At 39.3% G+C, this 19,244-nt stretch overlaps 1 protein-coding gene across 2 annotated transcripts in view; it reads left to right on the forward strand.

Annotated features, from left to right (window-relative positions):
- Positions 1-19,244, forward strand: part of KIAA0319L (KIAA0319 like) — a 99,778-nt gene that overhangs the window by 75,807 nt on the left and 4,727 nt on the right. For both annotated transcript variants that reach the window (XM_063454826.1, XM_063454835.1), the window contains exons 15-21: positions 159-310; positions 992-1,130; positions 3,501-3,660; positions 10,547-10,689; positions 12,989-13,111; positions 14,354-14,444; positions 18,754-18,848. In XM_063454826.1, coding sequence (XP_063310896.1) covers positions 159-310; positions 992-1,130; positions 3,501-3,660; positions 10,547-10,689; positions 12,989-13,111; positions 14,354-14,444; positions 18,754-18,848 — 903 coding nt within the window. The remainder of the gene's footprint in view (positions 1-158; positions 311-991; positions 1,131-3,500; positions 3,661-10,546; positions 10,690-12,988; positions 13,112-14,353; positions 14,445-18,753; positions 18,849-19,244) is intronic.

A 19,244-nucleotide genomic window follows, 5' to 3' on the forward strand; every position in this document is an offset into this window, starting at 1 on the left:
TGTAAAAGTATGCAAATTAACTGCACAAATAAATCTGAATCTAAAAATTCCATGAAACTTTTTTTTTTTTCTTCAATAAAGTCTTTATTGCTATGTGATTTATGCTATGGTAAATTATTTCAGTAAAACAGCACTAATTCTTTTCACATTCTTTCCAGAGATGAACAAGCCACCGATCGCCAAGATTGCTGGCAACATTGTGATCACTCTCCCTAGCAATACTGCAGAACTTGATGGCTCCAAGTCTTGGGATGATAAGGGAATTGTTAGCTACCAATGGGAAAGGGATGAGGGGAGCCCTGCTGCTGGAGTGAGTAGCCCTTTGATTTCCTGCACTATTGTGTACCCTCTCATGTTAATTCTCACCCCATTTCTCAAGGTGCTAAAAAATGCATAAGAATCAACGGAGGAATATCCACAGTTAAATTTGAAATTCACTTAGAATTCTTCCTTTAGTAAATAACCCTGATCGTTGGCACACCCAAATTACTATCCATACATAAATTAAAGAGACACTCTAAGCACCATAACCTCTACAGCACTTTGAGTGGTTGTGGTGTCAGAAATTCTTTGGTGCTATCCCACAGTGAGCTGTCAAACTATAAATGATTTGATGCTTACCTTGCTCTGAGGTGCCTGCAGTCATTCCTCTCTGCACTGATATGTTAAAAACAGAAATTCATACTTCCACATTAGGTGGGATCACAGGCCACAATACGCCATATTGATAGACCATTTTGTTGTTGTACATGTGTAGTCAAAATGCCACACTTTGTAATTACTCTATAAATGGGCAGTTAGGGCGCATTCTTCATAGTAACTTTATTGTGAGTGTCCTAGTACCTTGATGTAAATTGACATGCTTAGGTGCCACTGTCAGGATAGTTGCTTATCATGACCTAAGTTTGATTAAACACTTGTTAAGATGTGTATAAAGTAAGGATCTCTTTAACATAGGTTAACTTAATGATAATTCTTTCCCTTGCTACAGGATGTGCTCAATAACTCTGACCGGGATGCAGTCTTGTTTCTCTCTAACCTCGTTGAAGGCACTTACACTTTTCACTTGAAAGTGATGGATGCTAAAGGAGAGAGTGACACTGACCGGGCGACAGTTGAGGTAAAACAAGGTGAGTCCTTCTGAACACAAAAATGGTATTAAGGCAGGGCTTGATAAATTTGTTTGGCATCTAAGAGCCAGCTAAAAAAGTTATGAGCCAGTTGTTTTTTTAAGGGACACTATAGTTACCAGAACCACTACAGACTAAGTTCTAGTGCCTATAGCCTGTCCTTGTAGCCTTTTCAATGTAAACAAAGCCTTTTCAGAGAAAAGGCAATGTTTACATTGCTGCTTAGTAACCCCTCTAGTGACAGACACTCAAATGGCCACTAGGGAGTCCTGTGTCAGTGCTCTGTATGAAGGTGCTGAATTTTACCCATAGAGAACATGCGTAATATCCTCCCAATGCTTTCCTATTGGAAAGCATTGGCTTAGCTGAGTTCATTAAGATCTCCGCTATGGAGGCAGGACAAGCCATAGCAAAACCAGCACGGCATGGGAAAAAACGTGATTAAAAACACCAATCATGTGATCTGAGGAGGGAAGGCACCTAAACAGACACACACTCTCTGACAGACATACATACACACACAGATTGATAGAGACATACATACACACTGATTGACCGAGACATAGACACACATACAGACACACACACACTTTCTCTAACACTGACAAATTTATATTTTTAATTATAATCCACCCAGCCTCCCTACCTTTGGGAGAGTTAAGTAGACTTTCCCTGGGGTCCAGTGGGGCTGCTTGCTTATCCTGCGTGCGAGGGAGCAGTAATCTCCTCTCTGCTCCCCGTAGTGATGCCGGGGCCAAAATGATGTCCTGTTCCGGCTCCCGGCATCACTAAACAGCGCGAGGGAGCAGAGAGGAGCTGCAGGAAGATCACTCCTTCCTTGCACGCTGCCCCAGCCTGCCGCCTCCATGCTCCCTGAGCCGGCCGCCTCCATACAGCCCATGGTGGCCGGCTACAAAGCTCCCTGACCCGGCTGCCTCCATGCAGCCCAGGGCAGCTGGTTACAACACTCCCTGAGCCGCAGACTCCATGCTCCTGCAGGCGGGCAGCCGGCTCTATTGTTTGCCCAGCCAACCGCATTTGGTAAAAGGCTGACAAATCCCAAAATTTCTAGTTTCCAAGGCGACTTGGCGCCTGGGATTTTTCGAGCCCTACATTAAGGTACAGTCAAGTGTGTAGATTTTAATTAATGTTAATTGATTACATATAATATTCCCTTGCGAACATAATAAAACGTGTTAAAGCAGATTTATGTGATTAACAATAAAGGGGGTTATGTATAAAAAGTGTAAATTTTTTTCTGCCATTTTTTTTTTTATGTTTTCAGATTTTGTGTCTTATTTTGCAGTAACCTTTCTTCTACTGTCCTGTCCTGTCTTTTTTTTGCATATGAAAAGTTGCGCTGACAAACTTTTATACTGGCTTGACACTTTTTATAAATAACCCCAAGTGTACTACAGCATTATCATTTTTTTATAAATTCTTTATTTATGAAGAGTTCAGATTTTTTTCTTTGGGGGGGGTAGGGGTACAGAAGAGAAAAAGGAGGGGGTTGACAATAATGGTTTGTTTCATGCATTATTTGCAGTTGGTGTTCTTGTTGTTCGAAATACAGTACAACTGTTTATAGAGTTCGCTTTTGGGCGTTTGGTCATTGGCCCAGTGTTACAATTGTGTTTCGTATCGTCTTTTCCTTGTCTAATGGTTGGGGTGGGGTACATAAAGAAAAGAGGGGGGGGGATAGGATATCCTAATATTTTGTCCTTTTGTCTTTGAGCATTATCATTTTTAAATGTAAGGTTTATTAGCAAGAACACTTGACTTTTAAAGTCATCAAAAAGGACTGCTGAAGCAACTGTAGACATTCTTTTAATTAGTGGAAAAACCACGACTATTCTTTCTTATTTATGGATATTTGTGTTGTGGTTTGGATTGGAACATGCAAAAGTTGTATAGAGTGATATACAAAACTGTTTACATTTTTATCGTCTGGTAAAACATGTAAAATCAATGTGCATATGAACACATGCACACTACAAACATTTTTCTTCATTCTTTTGGTAGACCACTGGAGCCATTGAATAAAAGCTAGGGAATCGTTCATTAAACAGGTTAGATAGCTCAAATTCTAGCTCTGCTGCAGTCACTTAACTTGGATGAGTTCAGCAGATCTACGGGCCACATAGAATTTACTAGTTAAACAAAAAACCTTTTCTGGAGTCAAATCTTCACTGCCTAGAGAACCTAGCAACCTTACGTCTATATTTCATATTTGCGTTTGCCTGCTTAGCTTCTATCACTTTTACTGACTATAGATTTAGTGGCAGCCTCTTGTAATACTAAATAAACAGCGATCTGTTATACTAGGAGATTAAAGAAATGACTTGTCCCCTGTCTGCCCTACATTTGCAGACGCTATGAAAAACAACCTGGTTGAGATGATCCTGGATGTAAGTGTCAGCCAGCTGACCGAGAGACAAAAGGGGATGTTTATGAGGCAAATTGCAGTTCTCCTAGGGCTACTGGATTCAGACATCATTGTCCAGAAGATTCAGCTATATACGGAGCAGAGGTAAGTTGCAACCCAGTGACAATCCAGGGAGGATTTATCACCATTGTATTTCTGCATTAAAATGTTTTCTTTCATAATATCTCACATATTTTAGGGGGGAAAGAGAGCCAAAGGATGGAGCAATAGTGCAGGAGAATAATGCATTTTATTGCAGCAAACATATTGGCAAACAGAGAGAAAATAATCAAGAGCATTTTTGCATTATGTTCTATCAGAACAATAGTTGTGCATTTTTAAGCCTTAAGTATTCCAATAAGTAATCCTAACAGTGCAGGATATCATAACATAATTACCGTATATACTCGAGTATAAGCCGACCCGAATATAAGACGAGGCCCCTAATTTTACCCCAAAAAACTGGGAAAACTTATTGATTCGAGTATAAGACTAGGGTGGGAAATGCAGCAGCTACTGGTAAATTTCTAAATAAAATTAGATCCTAAAAAAATTATATTAATTGAATATTTATTTACAGTGTGTGTATATAATGAATGCAGCGTGTGTGTATGAGTGCAGCGTGTGTGTATGAGTGCAGCGTGTGTGTATGAGTGCAGCGTGTGTGTATGAGTGCAGCGTGTGTGTATGAGTGCAGCGTGTGTGTGTATGAGTGCAGCGTGTGTGTGTATGAGTGCAGCGTGTGTGTGTATGAGTGCAGCGTGCGTGTGTATGAGTGCTGCGTGTGTGTGTATGAGTGCTGCGTGTATGTGTGCAGTGTGTGTGTGTGTATGTGTGCAGTGTGTATGTGTGCAGTGTGTGTATGAGTATGTGTGCAGTGTGTGTGTGTGTTGCAGAGCCTTTGTGGGGGGTGGGCAATTTTATAATTATTTTAATATTTTATTTTATTATTTTATTTTATTATTATTTTTTATTATTTTAATATGTTTTTATTGTTATTTTTTATTTTATTTTATTTGTAATATTATTATTTTTTTACTTATTAATATTTTATTATTTCGATTTTTTTTTTTTTCCGTCCCCCCTCCCTGCTTGATACATGGCAGGGAGGGGGGCTCTCCTTCCCTGGTGGTCTAGTGGCATTGGCAGTTCAGTGGGGGGGGGGCTGTGGGGGCTGCAGAGAGTTTACTTACCTCTCCTGCAGCTCCTGTCAGCTCTCTTCTCCTCCGCGCCGTCCGTTCAGCACCTCGGTCAGCTCCCACTGTAAGTCTCGCGAAAGCCACGGCTCTCGCGAGACTTACAGTGGGAGCTGACAGAAGAGCTAACCGGACGGCGCGGAGGAGAAGAGAGCTGACAGGAGCTGCAGGAGAGGTAAGTAAACTCTCTGCAGCCCCCACAGCCCCCCTGTCTGTATTATGGCAATGTAAATTGCCATAATACAGACACTGACTCAAGTATAAGCCGAGTTGGGGTTTTTCAGCACAAAAAATGTGCTGAAAAACTCGGCTTATACTCGAGTATATACGGTATTTCATTTAATGACTGCAATGCGATATATGTTGTTGTGCAGGGCTTTAATGCCCGGTGACTAGATGACTGCTGGCACTAGGTAGCCCAAGGTATCATTCACTATGTGAGGCTCCCCTCTGTCAGTCTGGGCCATAATTAGTGGCTCCAGACTGACAGATGGCTGTATGCAGCTCTCAAATTGATCACCGCACACCGTCCTTTTAATCACCACAGCTGAATGATTGATTTGATATCCACTGATTAGCTGAAAAGACCCTGGTGAGATGTACCTGCATGCCCCCTGCCAATACCTGCGTGTTCGGTGTGGCGGCAAAGGTGGGAGATTTCCCTATCAACCTGCAGTCTCCCAGTATAGAGGATTCACAGAATTCTCAGTACTGTGTTATCTGGGAAATGCCGACATTAGCAGAGGGAATCCCTCTGAGGTAGTTTTAACGTTGCTGTGAGGGCTAAGATTGTCGGTAGGGTTATGGTTGATGTTCGAGGTAGAAATAGGGGATAGGGTTAGGTTTAAAAATTATTATTTTTATTTACATTATATTTTATTCATATTTGTTTTATGTATACATATAAGACACCAAAATAAGGCCCATTTTCTCCTTTTCAAAAAGTATATATAATATGTATAAGTGCACTTAAAGCGACACTGTCAAGCCAAAATTGCCTTTCTACTATTATTTCCTCTTTTTTTCCCTCTCTCAGAATCTGTTTTTCTTTTTTCTTTCTTTCTGAACTAGTTTTCTTTAAAACATAAGACAAAATAAGAACTACTTGGTCTTATGTATTTTTCCCTGCACTTGACATAAATGGACACTGTAGGCACCCAGCCCACTTCAGGTCATTGAAGTGGTCTGGGTGCAATGTCTAATGCCTTTTAACCCTATAGTGGTAATTATTGCAGTTTCTGAGAAACTGCAATAATTACTTTGCAGGGGTAATTCCTCCTCTAGTGGATGTCTACCAGACAGCCACTTGACGGACTTCCATGTGGGTGCTTAGATGACTTTTGCTATGCATGAGGACTTCCAACGTCGCTGGAATCCCCAAAGTAAGGCATTGATTAATGCTTTCCTATGGGGAAATCCTAATGCGATCCAATAGCTGTGCATGCGCATTATGTTTTCCCCTGTCTTTGGGGGAGGAGTGTTGGCCAACTCCAAGGGACATTGGCGCTGGATTCAGGTAAGTGACTGAATGGGTTTTAACTCGTTCAGCAGGAGGGGGGCACTGTAGGTTTTCCTGGCACAAGAGAATCCCTTTAAGTCTGCTCCATTTCCTGTGTCAAGGAGAAGAGTGGTTACTTTCTCTGACACAGGAAATGGAGCTGACTTAAGCTCCTCCTTTGGCCAACTAAATTAAAGCATAGGAAAAATACATAGGACAAAGTAGGGACTTTGTCTTATGTTTTAAAGAAACCTAGATCAAAAATAAAGAAAATAAGAACTGATTCGGAGAGAGGAAGAGACGAGGAAGCAATAGGAGAAAATAATATTTGGCGTGACAGTGCCACTTTTAAAAGAAACAAACCCGTAGTGAAAGTCCCAAAAAAGGCCTTGATCAAAAAAAAAACTTTTCAAAAGTTCCTTGGTCCTTAAGGGGTTAAAATACATTTATCTTTCACTTTCTAATCATCTTTAACTATTAAATTATTATTTTTCTTTTTTATTTATAACACCCTAAAAGCAAAATGAGTTCCATAGATCTCAAAGCATTTTGTACCCATTTCCTGTCTTGCAGGCTCACTTCAGCTATCCCTGCTCTTTTCTAAATTGTTTACTAATTGCAGCTTATAACAAACCATAAAGTGCGCTAAGTCTCAAGGAGAAAACCATAAAACAACTTGAATCACTCTAAATGTATTAAAGTGCATATATCTGTGCAAATCACTGTGCAAAGTTTAAGCATAAAGTGAAATGTGCAAAAACACTTAAAAGGTGCAAAAAAGTGCCAATATAAAGTGCTAGTGCTATTGCAATTGTGCACTTCAATAAATAGCATAACACTCACATAATATAGTATATGAATGAAGCAGGTAAGATTTACCCCACATACAATAACATTGATCAGCAGTTTTCAAGGGATATACCATGTAAACGGAACAGACAAAAAACATACATAGGGTAATATTGTCCTTGTTCGTGCCAATCCAACCATACGTTCGGTTCTATGTTTCATGGTCACGTTCTGTGCCATTCGTTCATATAAATTTAAGCGTACTTGATGCTCTAGTTGGTCTACTTGCGACCCCTAGCGACCACACTTCATTATGACAGTTGGTGTATTTCTAGGTCATAAGTAAAAGGGTAAATCACTGGTAACTAAAATATTAAATTAATTTAGGCTGCTACATACATATGCAAGTGACTTAAAATTAGAGAAAACTTTAAATATATAAAAAAAATAGTATGTGTGCTCCTAAACAATATATAAAACCAAAAGAGACCGTATCTATCACGAAAGCAGTTTTTTAATACAAACTAAAATCGAAAATTCACAGTATATCGCTAGATCCTTGCTCCTCACACAATGAACACTCAATTACTAGCAATAAAGTACATCTCATATGCACCAGATTGTCCTAAAGGCAATGAATAAACAAATATATTTTATTTTGTTTTACAAAAAATCACATTCACAGCTTATTGTAGCTGCCGATATTGATTAGATGATGGAAACTCCCACCACTGCACCTCAGGCCAGGAAATTTGCAACAGTATAAAAAAATGAAGCGCTGTGTGTGTGTGTGTGTGTTGCCAACCTGGCATGTGGGGCTAAGGTGTATCAGTTAGTATCAAATATAACCCACAAAAATATTAATTACTTTAGCGCTTAGAAAAATATAATCACACAAGCAATGATGGTAAAACAAATATATGAGAGTGCTAGGGAACAGAGACCGGCACGTACATGGCATACTGTGAAAGAACAATACTACTTTGCCACATGATTGACTTTTGGTGCTAAGAGTAGTCCAAAATTATTTGACGTGTTTGCCGACACATTATGTTGGCTACTCCTCAACAATTCCAAGTGCCCATCAGTCATACATTATCTAGATGACTTACTCACTATAGAAAGCATCAGTCCACACCATTAGCATTCATAAGACAATGGCTCTATTTCAACTATAGGTGTTACACTTCTCAGGAAAAACAGATGGCCCTACGACTAATCTTACCTTCCCATGAATCAATCTTGTTGCAAGCCATGCTGACTAGAGTACGGTTCCCCTAGATACACACTCTAAAGCAGACCTACGCATGTGGCTTAGTTTTCTATCTCGATGGAATGGTAAGGCAAAGTTATTCCCCTCATCTCTAAACATCCCCAGTCATATGGACCGATGCTGCAGCCCATACAGCGTTTGCAGCTATCTTGACTCCTGGTTCAGAGATTCTTTTTTTTTTTTTTTTTTTTTTTTTTTAATTCTTTATTTTTGTTGTGTTTCAGAATAATACAAATGATATCAGTAATCAAGACATTGCTTAGTGACAGAAGTATCCAGTTTTACATGTCTCAAAGAGAAACTGTACATTTTTGTAAGGAAAACAATCAAATATCATACTGCTTAGGCGGTTAGTGAAAACTAAGTTGGCATAGAAGCGAGTCTATCTAGACATAAAAATTAATAATTAATAACGAGAAAATAGGTGTGAGACATTCTTAGTTGCGCATATCTAGTATTAATAAAGGGTAGGATATGTAAGGGGGCAAATTTGTTCAGATACGGCGTATCTGTTGTGGCGCGTCTAGGTACATCAGGCAAGGCATAGACATCAAGGCGTTATACAGTGAAACCGTCTGCCCGGCCATATCTGGTTCAGAGATTCTTGGCCAGTCGAGACCCGTGGCCTACCCTCGTTCTACACTACATCAGCTCTATTTGAAACCCTATTGGGACAGCATCCAAAGCCTGAGGGTACCTGTGGTAAGGAAAAGCAGAATGTGTCTCCAACAACAAAGCGGCTAGTGACATCATAAAAAAGGGCAGATTCTCATCACTCAACATCATCAGACTATTTAGAAGAGTGACATGGCTAGCGGCTACACTACAATTTAATTTTACATGAATACACATCCCTGGCCACATTAACAGAGCTGTTAAGGCATTGTCTAGTTCTAATTTGCAGGATTTCTTTAGAACACACCCTACACCCAACATCAGTCCGATCAGCACTCCCTCATACCAAGACTTAATCCTGGACTAAATCGCCTTATGGCTAACCGCAAATACCTGGCCAGCTCTGCTCTCTCTACCAATACATCACAGGCTTACAATAGGGCTTTTCACTCTCTATACCAAATCCACTTATATCGATCAATGACACACATTCCCTAGACTCCATAGTGGTGTTTATCACTTTTTGCCATCTTAACCTAAAATTATCACAATACACCATAAAATTCTACGCCACAGGGATACATCATCACATGCTAAGTGCGTAACCTAGCACGAATCCTTTTCTTGTCTACCTATCCCATCAAGAATATACTGAAAGACATACAATGTTTGGGCAAAAACACTACCACTACTAGACAACCTATTGATGGGCCTAAATTTCACACACTTTCAGACATTCTAGACACCAATCCATTTGAAACCAGCACTAATCTGATAAATAAAATGGCAGCCAACTAGCCGCCTACGGCTTCTTACGTCCAAATGCACATCACACCCAACCATTTACGCCAAACAAAATTAAGAGCTTACAAAAGATACTGATCATTATGTACTTACCATTGATCACACCAAGACAAACCAATTAGGCCCTCCGACTGAAGTATGCTACTACCCCACCGGTAATCACTGGTGTCCAGTTAAATTACTGGGCTCCTATTGTTCAACACTAGACGGTCTAAACTCAAGTACGCCATTACTCTGTTACATGGCAAAACTCTGACCACCATTAAATTCATTTTATATATTAGAAAATTTTTATAAGACTCTGTCTTGACCCCTCTGCTTTTCTGGCCCATCCTTCAGAATTGGAGCCGCTACCAAGGCTTCAAGCCACAATGTATCTGCTCATATAATTAGCATTTAAAGATTTAGCTTTGTAAATATGTGTGTAATAAAGGTTATTTGTATAAATCAACTCTTTGCCCTTTTATTACAAGCCTACCCCATACGTCGGTTCCAGCACACCACAACCGACTGGTGCTTACTTCTACTTATATTGTATTATTATTATTATTATGGCTTATTAATGTCCCCAACTACAAATGTTTAATACATTTAGAGTGATTCAAGTGGTTTTATGTTTTTGTCCTGGAGACTTAGCACACTTTATAATTTGTTTTAGGTTATTTTATGTGGTTTGAGTTTTTCACAGTATAGGGTGCTGCTTTAGAGAAAGATTTAGGTTCTACAAATTTTAGTGCCATTTTTACTTGTTTTCATGTATAATTGCAGCTTATGCCACTGTTTTCCTTGACATGATCTGTCTATTGTCACTTACAGCACTAAGGTTGTCTTCTTTGTGAAGAACCAGCCACCTCATCTGGTCATGAAAGGTCATCAGGTTGCCTGGAAACTCCGCAATGAGCTCCGCAAACAGCAGAGTGACTTCCTCATCTTCAAAGCATTGGAAATAGATACATTCAGTGAGTGAAGTGAAGACTGTTCTGTTTTTGTTTAATGTTGCTATCTGGCTTTTGATATGGCCTAGTTTGTTGATACTGTAATTTTGGCTTCCTGTAGAGAAAAGAGGAATTTCAGTTACTCTAATTATAATAATGTACATCCAGTGTTATAGAAGATCTCCATTCAATAATATTTTAAATATGTATATTAAAATCAAAGGCCTTGATTTTTTTTAACATCTTTCCAGATTATTATTATTTGGTATTTATATAGCGCCAGCTTATTCCGCAGCACTTTATATTAAAAGGGGAATTTAACAAATGAGACTATAACAACCAGAATAATAGGTAGATTAGGACGCTACTCCATTGAGCTTACAATCTGGAGGGGGTTGGGCATAGAACACAATAGGATGGATTTTGAGGGAGACCGCAAATAAACATGGTGGGAAAGTAGCAGAAGAGGGGGCTAGAGTTGGTTAGAGCTTTATAGGCAAGGGTTAGTATTTTGAATTGACATATAGAGGATACTGGAAGCAAGTGTAAGGATCGACAGAGGGGTGAGGGGTGAGAGGAGCGACCGGAAAGAAAGAAAGCAGCATTCATCACAGATTGTAAGGGGGCAGTACGGCTTCTGGGGAGGTAATTTAGGAGAGAATTACAGTAATCAATGGAAGGAATTACTTGAGCATGAACAAGGTCCATGGCAACATATTCTGTAAGAAAGGGGTGGATGCAGGCAATGTTTTTTTAAGGTGGAATCGGCAGGTTTTTGCAACAGGTTAGACATGAGGTGCAAAGGTGAGACCACATTTAAAAATGACAGCAGGGGAGGAGAGAGATATCTGGATGTCATTAGCGTACAGGTGGTAGTGGAATCGAAACAAATTAGTGAGTTTGCCAAGGGAAGCGGTATAGAGCGAGAACAAAAGGGGTCCAAGACCCAAATCTTGAGGGACTCCAACTGGGACAGGACAAGCGGAGGAGGTGTCATTGGAAAAGGAGACACTGAATGAACATTGGGAGAGGTAGAGTGAAAACCTTGGCTGTGCCACAGAGACCAATAGATTGACACTGTTGATCATGACCTCCTTCTCCTAACTCTTCAAAGACAACAGAGAGATCAAGAAGAATTAGTATGGAGTTGTGGCCTTTGGATTTAGCCGCAATAATATAATTTTTAACTTTAATAAGAGCTCTCTCCGTGGAGTGAAGGGGGCAGAATTCAGTCCAAAGAGGGCCGTGGAGAGAGTTGGAATTGAGGAAGCAAGTCAGACAGGTAAAGAAAAGTCTTTCCAGAAGCTTTGAGGAAAAAGGGAGCAGGAATATGGGACAATAGTTGAAAAGGGAAGCTGGGTCAAGAGATGGCTTTTTTTAGGATGGGTACAACAGTAGCATGTTTAAGGGGAGCAGGGACAACACCAGAAGAGAGAGCAGTTGAAGATGTGCGTTAAAGACAGCACAAGACTAGGGGTGAGAGATCTGAAGTGAGACAGGATGAGATCAAGTGGCGGGACAAGAGCAAAGGAGAAGCTCAGCCACCTCCTGTTCAGTAGCTGGAGAGAAGGCTTGGAGGGTAGAGATGGTATGGTCCAAGTGAGGTTGAGATAGAGACACAGAGGAGTGAAGGTGGGAGAATTCTTTCCTTAACTATTTAATCTTGACAGTAAAGTAACATGCAAAGCTATCCACTGAAAGATTAGTTTGGGGGTGGCCACAGCAGGGCAAAGAAGAGAGAGAAAGGTATTAAAGAGATGTCTAGAATTGCCGGAGCATTAACTAGTGAGAGAGGAAAAGTAAGACTGTTTAGCAAGTTATTCAATACTGTTAGAAAAACTCTTCAGATGATTTATCTACAAAAATTCCAATGCACTTTAATAGTGACTTCTGTAGGTAAATAATTTTGAATGTTTTTCTGAACGTATTGAATCATTTGGAAAGCTTATTTAATCGAAGCCATAGTCAGCTCACATCTTGATGCAGGTAAAAATTTTGAATAGTAGAAATGATTGGTGAGGTACAGGAAAGAAAATATATTGCATTCTGAGAGCAACCTCTGATACATGCCAACCACACACAGAAAGCATTCAATTTTGATACAAATTTTTTTTACATTCCCCGACACGGTGATCGTGACCAACATTTTTTTGAGTAGAATCTCATTTAAAAAGGGATGCTGGTTCCATTATAAAAGTATATTCAGCATGTGTCAGTCACAAAGTCACTGTTAGAGGCCGGCCACCTGTACTAATCTAGAACATTTCTGGCACCTTCGGTTTTGCTGTGCGTTAATGGACTGTGACCATGTTTCCATTCTTAGCCTGCCAGCTGAACTGCTCTTTGCATGGACACTGCAACTCATTCACCAAGCTTTGTGTCTGTGACCCTTTCTGGATGGAGAACTTTATCCGTAGGCAGTTTGGAGACGGAGAAAGCAACTGTGGTGAGTAAAAGGCAATGTGTGTGAAAACTGCAAATATATAATGGTTTCTTCTCTTCTATATGTCAATATTTTTTACATTCTGTCTGACTGAAATATGTTCAGTCGAGAGAATGTTTGTGTGTGTGTGTGTGTGTGTATATGTGTGTGTGTGTGTGTGTGTATGTATATATATATATATATATATATACACACACTGACACACACACATACAAACAAAATGTTTACATAAAGCACAATGTGTAATTATTACATAACATCATATAAAGTCAGGCAGTAACATTGACTTTGACAAATACGTTTCGTGGTTGTAATTAGGACACACACACTGCGAGGCTCACCGCAATCTGTCAGGAGAAGAAACACTGCCACCTGTATTGCTGCATAACAGGAGCCACACATTACTGAAACAAAAAAGTATCTTAATTGTTACAATGTAATAGACACACACATCCTTCTCTCACCCTTTTGTTGGAACACATAAGCTGCCAGAGAACATTACCACACTTTTCCAGACACACCTGATGATCTAGGAAACTCTGTATTCATTCCCATTGAGCAGTATCCAGAATGCTGCATACTTACCCCAGCAAAAACTACATTCTCTGTGATCTGAAATGTGGCACATATACTGATACAGCTAGAGCACCTCCAGGAACTGGTACATTGTAACAGAAGATCCATTTCAGAATTTGAATTAATCTTAATAGAGCTCATTCTACGATTGCAGAAGATGAACCTTACTCTGAGTACCAGTAACTCCCATATGGTGGACATAAATGCAGTATAGACAGCAGCAACTATTGTGGACTGTTACTGGATAGACTACATAGAAATAGCAATGTCTATGTTGCATGCAAAAGACCACCCCATAAAATGTTTTTTGTTTTATATGGTAAATAACCTGCAATTAGGTATTGTGTACCACCTAGTTTAACTTATGTTTGAGTAATCTTCATTGCCTTAGTTAACAATCTCTTAATATTACTACTACATATAAAGAGCGAACATATCTTAAAGCCAGTCTGTAAATATACAAATAATTGTAACAAAACAAGTTTGACAAAATAAAAGGAACAAAAATTTGATGATGGTGATCTTCCAACAAGTTTACAATTAAACAAATGTCAATTCCTCTCTTTTTTAAGTAGATTTGATCATGTCTTTTTGAGATTGCCGGTTATAAAATGTTATGTTCAAGATCCACATTGTGTTGTTATTTTGCCTGTGTCTTCTCTCCGGCAGAATGGAGTGTTCTGTATGTCATCATTACAAGCTTCTTAGTACTGGTAGCTCTAGGACTGCTGTCATGGTGTATGATCTGCTTTTGTAGAAGGTGAGTAATGTCACTCCGTTACAGACTAGAACACACCACTGTTATTTTATGTTTACGTTGTTTTTTTTTTTATTTCTAGTGAGCAGATACATATTTGAAGACTTTAAGTGATATTTCTGATTTATTTTAATAACAAAACGAATAATAAAAAAAACAAGCAAATTAGATTTTCATTTAAAAAACAAAACAAAAAAAAAACTAAAATCAATATGGTACTTTTTATTTAAAGGGACACTATAGTCACCTGAACAACTTTAGTTTAATGAAGCAGTTTTGGTGCATAGAACAGGCCCCTGCAGCCTCACTGCTCAATCCTCTGCCATTTAGGAGTTAAATCCCTTTGTTTATGAACCCTAGTCACACTTCCCTGCATGTGACTTGCACAGCCTTCCATAAACACTTCCTGTAAAGAGAGCCCTATTTAGGCTTTCTTTATTGCAAGTTCTGTTTAATTAAGATTTCCTTATCCCCTGTTATGTTAATAGATTGCTAGACCCTACAAGAGCCTTCTGTGTGTGATTAAAGTTCAATTTAGAGATTGAGATACAATTATTTAAGGTAAATGACATCTGTTTGAAAGTGAAACCAGTTTTTTTTTTTCATGCAGGCTCTGTCAATCATAGCCAAGGGAGGTGTGGCAAGGGCTGCATAAACAGAAACAAAGTGATTTAACTCCTAAATGACAGTGAATTGAGCAGTGAAATTGCAGGGGAATGATCTATACACTAAAACTGCTTTATTTAGCTAAAGTAATTTAGGGGACTATAGTGTTCCTTTAAATGAATAATTTTGAAAAAAAAAAAATGTTTAGCCTTATGTGAAACACTTTGAATATTGTAATAAATTCCTCCACACTACAGAAAGACAATGGTTAGCAATGCCTCTATGTAGAACATATGGTGGGTTTGCACTTTTACTTTGAAGGGGGTACTGTTGGCATAAAAATACATTTTGATGCTAAACCTTGAAACTTAATGAAATGGCCACTGAGGTATGCTTATGTATGTCACAGCAAAGACACAACTGGAACATGTTGGTAAAAAGAATGGTTAGTAGTAAAACTCCCAGTAGTTCAAGATGACAGACCCTGTTTTATTATGTCCTTCAATTAATGGCAGAGTCAATAAGAACAGTTGGTGAACTAGCTGTACAACCCATATAAGTTGTGAAGGATACATATTTAAATACAGCACAAAATCAGGAATAATACATTATTCTGCACAACATTAAAGATCAAGAGCATGTCAAGAGTAGAATGACAAGTAGTTGTCAATTCTCTATTAGATAAGATGGATATTCTTATATTCCATATATGAACTTTAGTATCCCTTAAGACGTGACTGATTGTATGAGATAGTTAAACAAATTGCTTACCAGCTGTTATGTGTTATTATGTGGCAAATTACTTAAGTTTAGAAGTTCACAAATTTACCAAAACAAATAAAATATATAGCAAACCATTTAAATTATATATTTACACACACACTATACCTATATACCATTCATTTATTTTTATGCATCTGGTGTCGTGTACCATCGATATAATGTCTTATAAGTTTCTGGTGGATGACACATATCGAGATCTTCACTGCTGCCTCCCAATCACTGCCCTCTAGCATCTGTCCCAGGTCGACTTCCCATTTGTCTATGCAATTTAGGCTTGCCCACTCTTCTGATGTGTCACTTAGGTGTGCGTATAAATTCTTAAGTCCCTTTTTCATCTTATCTATGCAGAGATGTAAAAAAAAAAAAATGTGAAGGGTGCGGTTGCTGCCTTTTCGATTTTGTCCCCTTGGGCAAAAAAGTTGTAAGAACCTTAAGAAATTCCTGTTTGTTAAGGAAGCAGTTTCTGTAACTTCCTCTATGGTGACCAGACTTTTGGCTGAGTACAGGTGTCCATATCTCTGAGCTCCTGTGTTCAAGCTGCAAAAATCCCAACCCGAGGCCCTGTTCGCACATCAAGCCATAAAGCGCCTTTCCCACATTGCATCCACTGTTGAGGAGGAAAGAAAAAGGGGAACAGAAAGATAAACAAGAAAAAAAACATGTCTAGCACAGAAAGAAAACATTCTCCATCCACTAAACAGGAACCTGGTCTTACCTTCTGCCAGGCCACCCAAGGAGTGACCATCTTCCCCACCGAGGAAATAACCTCAGGTGGGTGAGATTACCTGCTGCCAGAAGCTCTGCAGAACCCAATAGTACTAACTTTTTGATATCTACCATCCAAAGCACTTGTTTCATAATAAATATAACAGACCCATTACAGGAGCAATAAATAATAAGATATCGCACACCCCTGTCAGCCCTAAATGAAATGCTCCCCACATATACCCTATCGAAATAACAAAGTTCAGGGTAATAACCCACCGCTCCTGTGCAGTGTTAGATCGGTGTCCCCTACAGCTCCCACCCCATCATTAAAATGCATTCTCACCTACTTGAACGGTTGCCGAACCCCTATTTTTAAAGGCTTGTTGTTCTACAAAGCCCAATGAAACACAGCCAAGCTATACAAAATATATATTCTCACCCCGTTTTGTATTTAAAAGTGTTATACATGTGTCCTTTGTCCTCCCTCAAGGGGGGAGGATGAGAGTATTAACTCTTCAATTGTGCCTCCCCTCATTACTCATACACTGTATACACTCTGCTAGCATATACATTTTCTATTACTTCCCATAGGGGTACCTTCATGCCATGGGTCATGAGGAATTGGCCAGCACATCTCACTGTGATTCATGTGTCAGCATTTGCCACCTCTGTACCTCTTGTGCCCAAGTAAGCTCCTTTCGGTCAAGTTTGCTCAGTAAACATTGTGCAGCTCCTTCCTTCCCAAAACTGCCATGTTCCCTGTTCAAGACTATGGAGTTCAGGCTGGCATTCAGTACTATTTCGGCATCAGTTCTTCCACATACATTTGGCGCTGCACCTCACTTCCACATGTCTAAATGTCTCGTTAACTGTGCTGTGGATATTTGGCGAGCTTTCGATGCTATTCAGGAATTTGAAAGACGTTGGGAAGTTCAATTCCTAATTCTTTTAAAAATTCTATTGGATCATGATGGGGCAACAGTTCTTTCGGGCGACCCCTCTGGAACACCAAAATCATGAAGGGGTGTCCCCAAACATAATGTATTTTTAGAGACCTGAGTAGGTCAGTTATGGGTTTCCAGTCCAGTTTGGAAGTACTGGAATCACATAATTACATTCCACGGGGGATTGTTGAGTTCTCCTCGGGCTCTCAAGGTGTGATAGATCGTTTCTACATGCCACTGGTTCTCTGTAATATCAGACAGGGCAGCTTTGAACATGACCATGAGGGTGTCTTCAAAAGTCGTCTCTTCTACATTCTCCAGCAGGTCTTTAACTCTAAGATTACTTCTCCTGGCCTGGTTGGAGAGGTTCTTCTGGGCCGTTTCCGGCTTGCAATCCGTGTCAGCAGGGAATTGGTGATGGTGGCTGTGCCATTGTGCTCTGCTACAACACTTTCCATCCTGCTCTTCAGTACATCTATCCTGCCTCCCACTGCCTGAATCTTAAGCTTCACCACCATGGTTTATTGGTCGATCTCCCAAGCCAAGTATTCTTTGACCTCAGCAAGGGACCAGAAAATCTCTCCAGTATTTTCTCTGTAGCTGGCCTGGGTTCCTGGGATGCCGGGGAACCTGGTGATACTATATGCTGGATGCCATAATTTACTGCTAGGTTAAATTAAATGTTTTGGGGTCTGTTTGTAGATTCCTGTTTGTAATTATAGTTCACTAAACCGAGAAGGAGAACATCTAAACATACATGCTCGCGTAACACGTTAGAACAGCCAAAAGTAAACATACTGTGCCGTAAAAAGCTTTTTTTCATTGTTCGTCACACCCAGGGAAGGTGTGGCTAGGGCAACGTCTACATAAACGGAGGGATCTCTGCTTAACCCCTTAAGGACCAAACTTCTGGAATAAAAGGGAATTATGACGTGTCACACACGTCATGGGTCCTTAAGGGGTTAATGAACTGCTTCATTAAGCTAAAGTGGTTTTGGTGCATAGAACGTGTCCCTTTAATAATAATTTTATGGAATCACGTAATCACTATTTCATACTAGTTGCTGGTTTTCTGCTCCTAACTTCTGTGTGTACAAAAAATAAATATCCTCTTTAATATTACTGGGGACAGCATGGAAACATAATGTTCAAGAAATTATCTCCACATCTTATGTCTGTAGCTTAGCTCCTCTTATTATGTCTGTAAAAATCAGTATAGTTTCTTATTTCTAATAAGAATAATTTTGCCATATGTACTTTATCCTATCCAGAAAGAAGAGCAAACTTAAACGCAAGAGCAGGTACAAAATTCTGGAAGGAACTGATGACCAAGAGAGCATTGAGATGAAGTCTGGCCTCAAAACTGGTATGTTAGACCAGTTTTCTCAATCTCTGCTTAGAATTTTCTCTCTGCTTCACTAATCAATGTATCTGAATGAATTACTAGAATAGAGAAGACAGTACTCATGCAGTATTGGTGTTAGGTGACAATAAACATTCCCCCCAAACAGACAATAAACCTCTAAGGCAGAAAGGAGAATCAGCATACATGTGCTGAAGTGAAATACTATATATAGTATATAATATAATATTATATATATTGTGTTGTTTATTATTATTATGTATAGTGCAAAAAGTGTTTGAAAATAGATTTAAGAATAACCTTTGTAAGCCATGGTGTTAAAACATAGCAGAGTGTGTTAATAAGATATGATGTGAATAACAGCCCAGTCTTACAAATGAATGTTCATGAAATAAAAAT

Source organism: Pelobates fuscus, chromosome 1, assembly GCF_036172605.1.
Source record: "Pelobates fuscus isolate aPelFus1 chromosome 1, aPelFus1.pri, whole genome shotgun sequence".
Taxonomy (NCBI): Eukaryota; Metazoa; Chordata; class Amphibia; order Anura; family Pelobatidae; genus Pelobates; species Pelobates fuscus.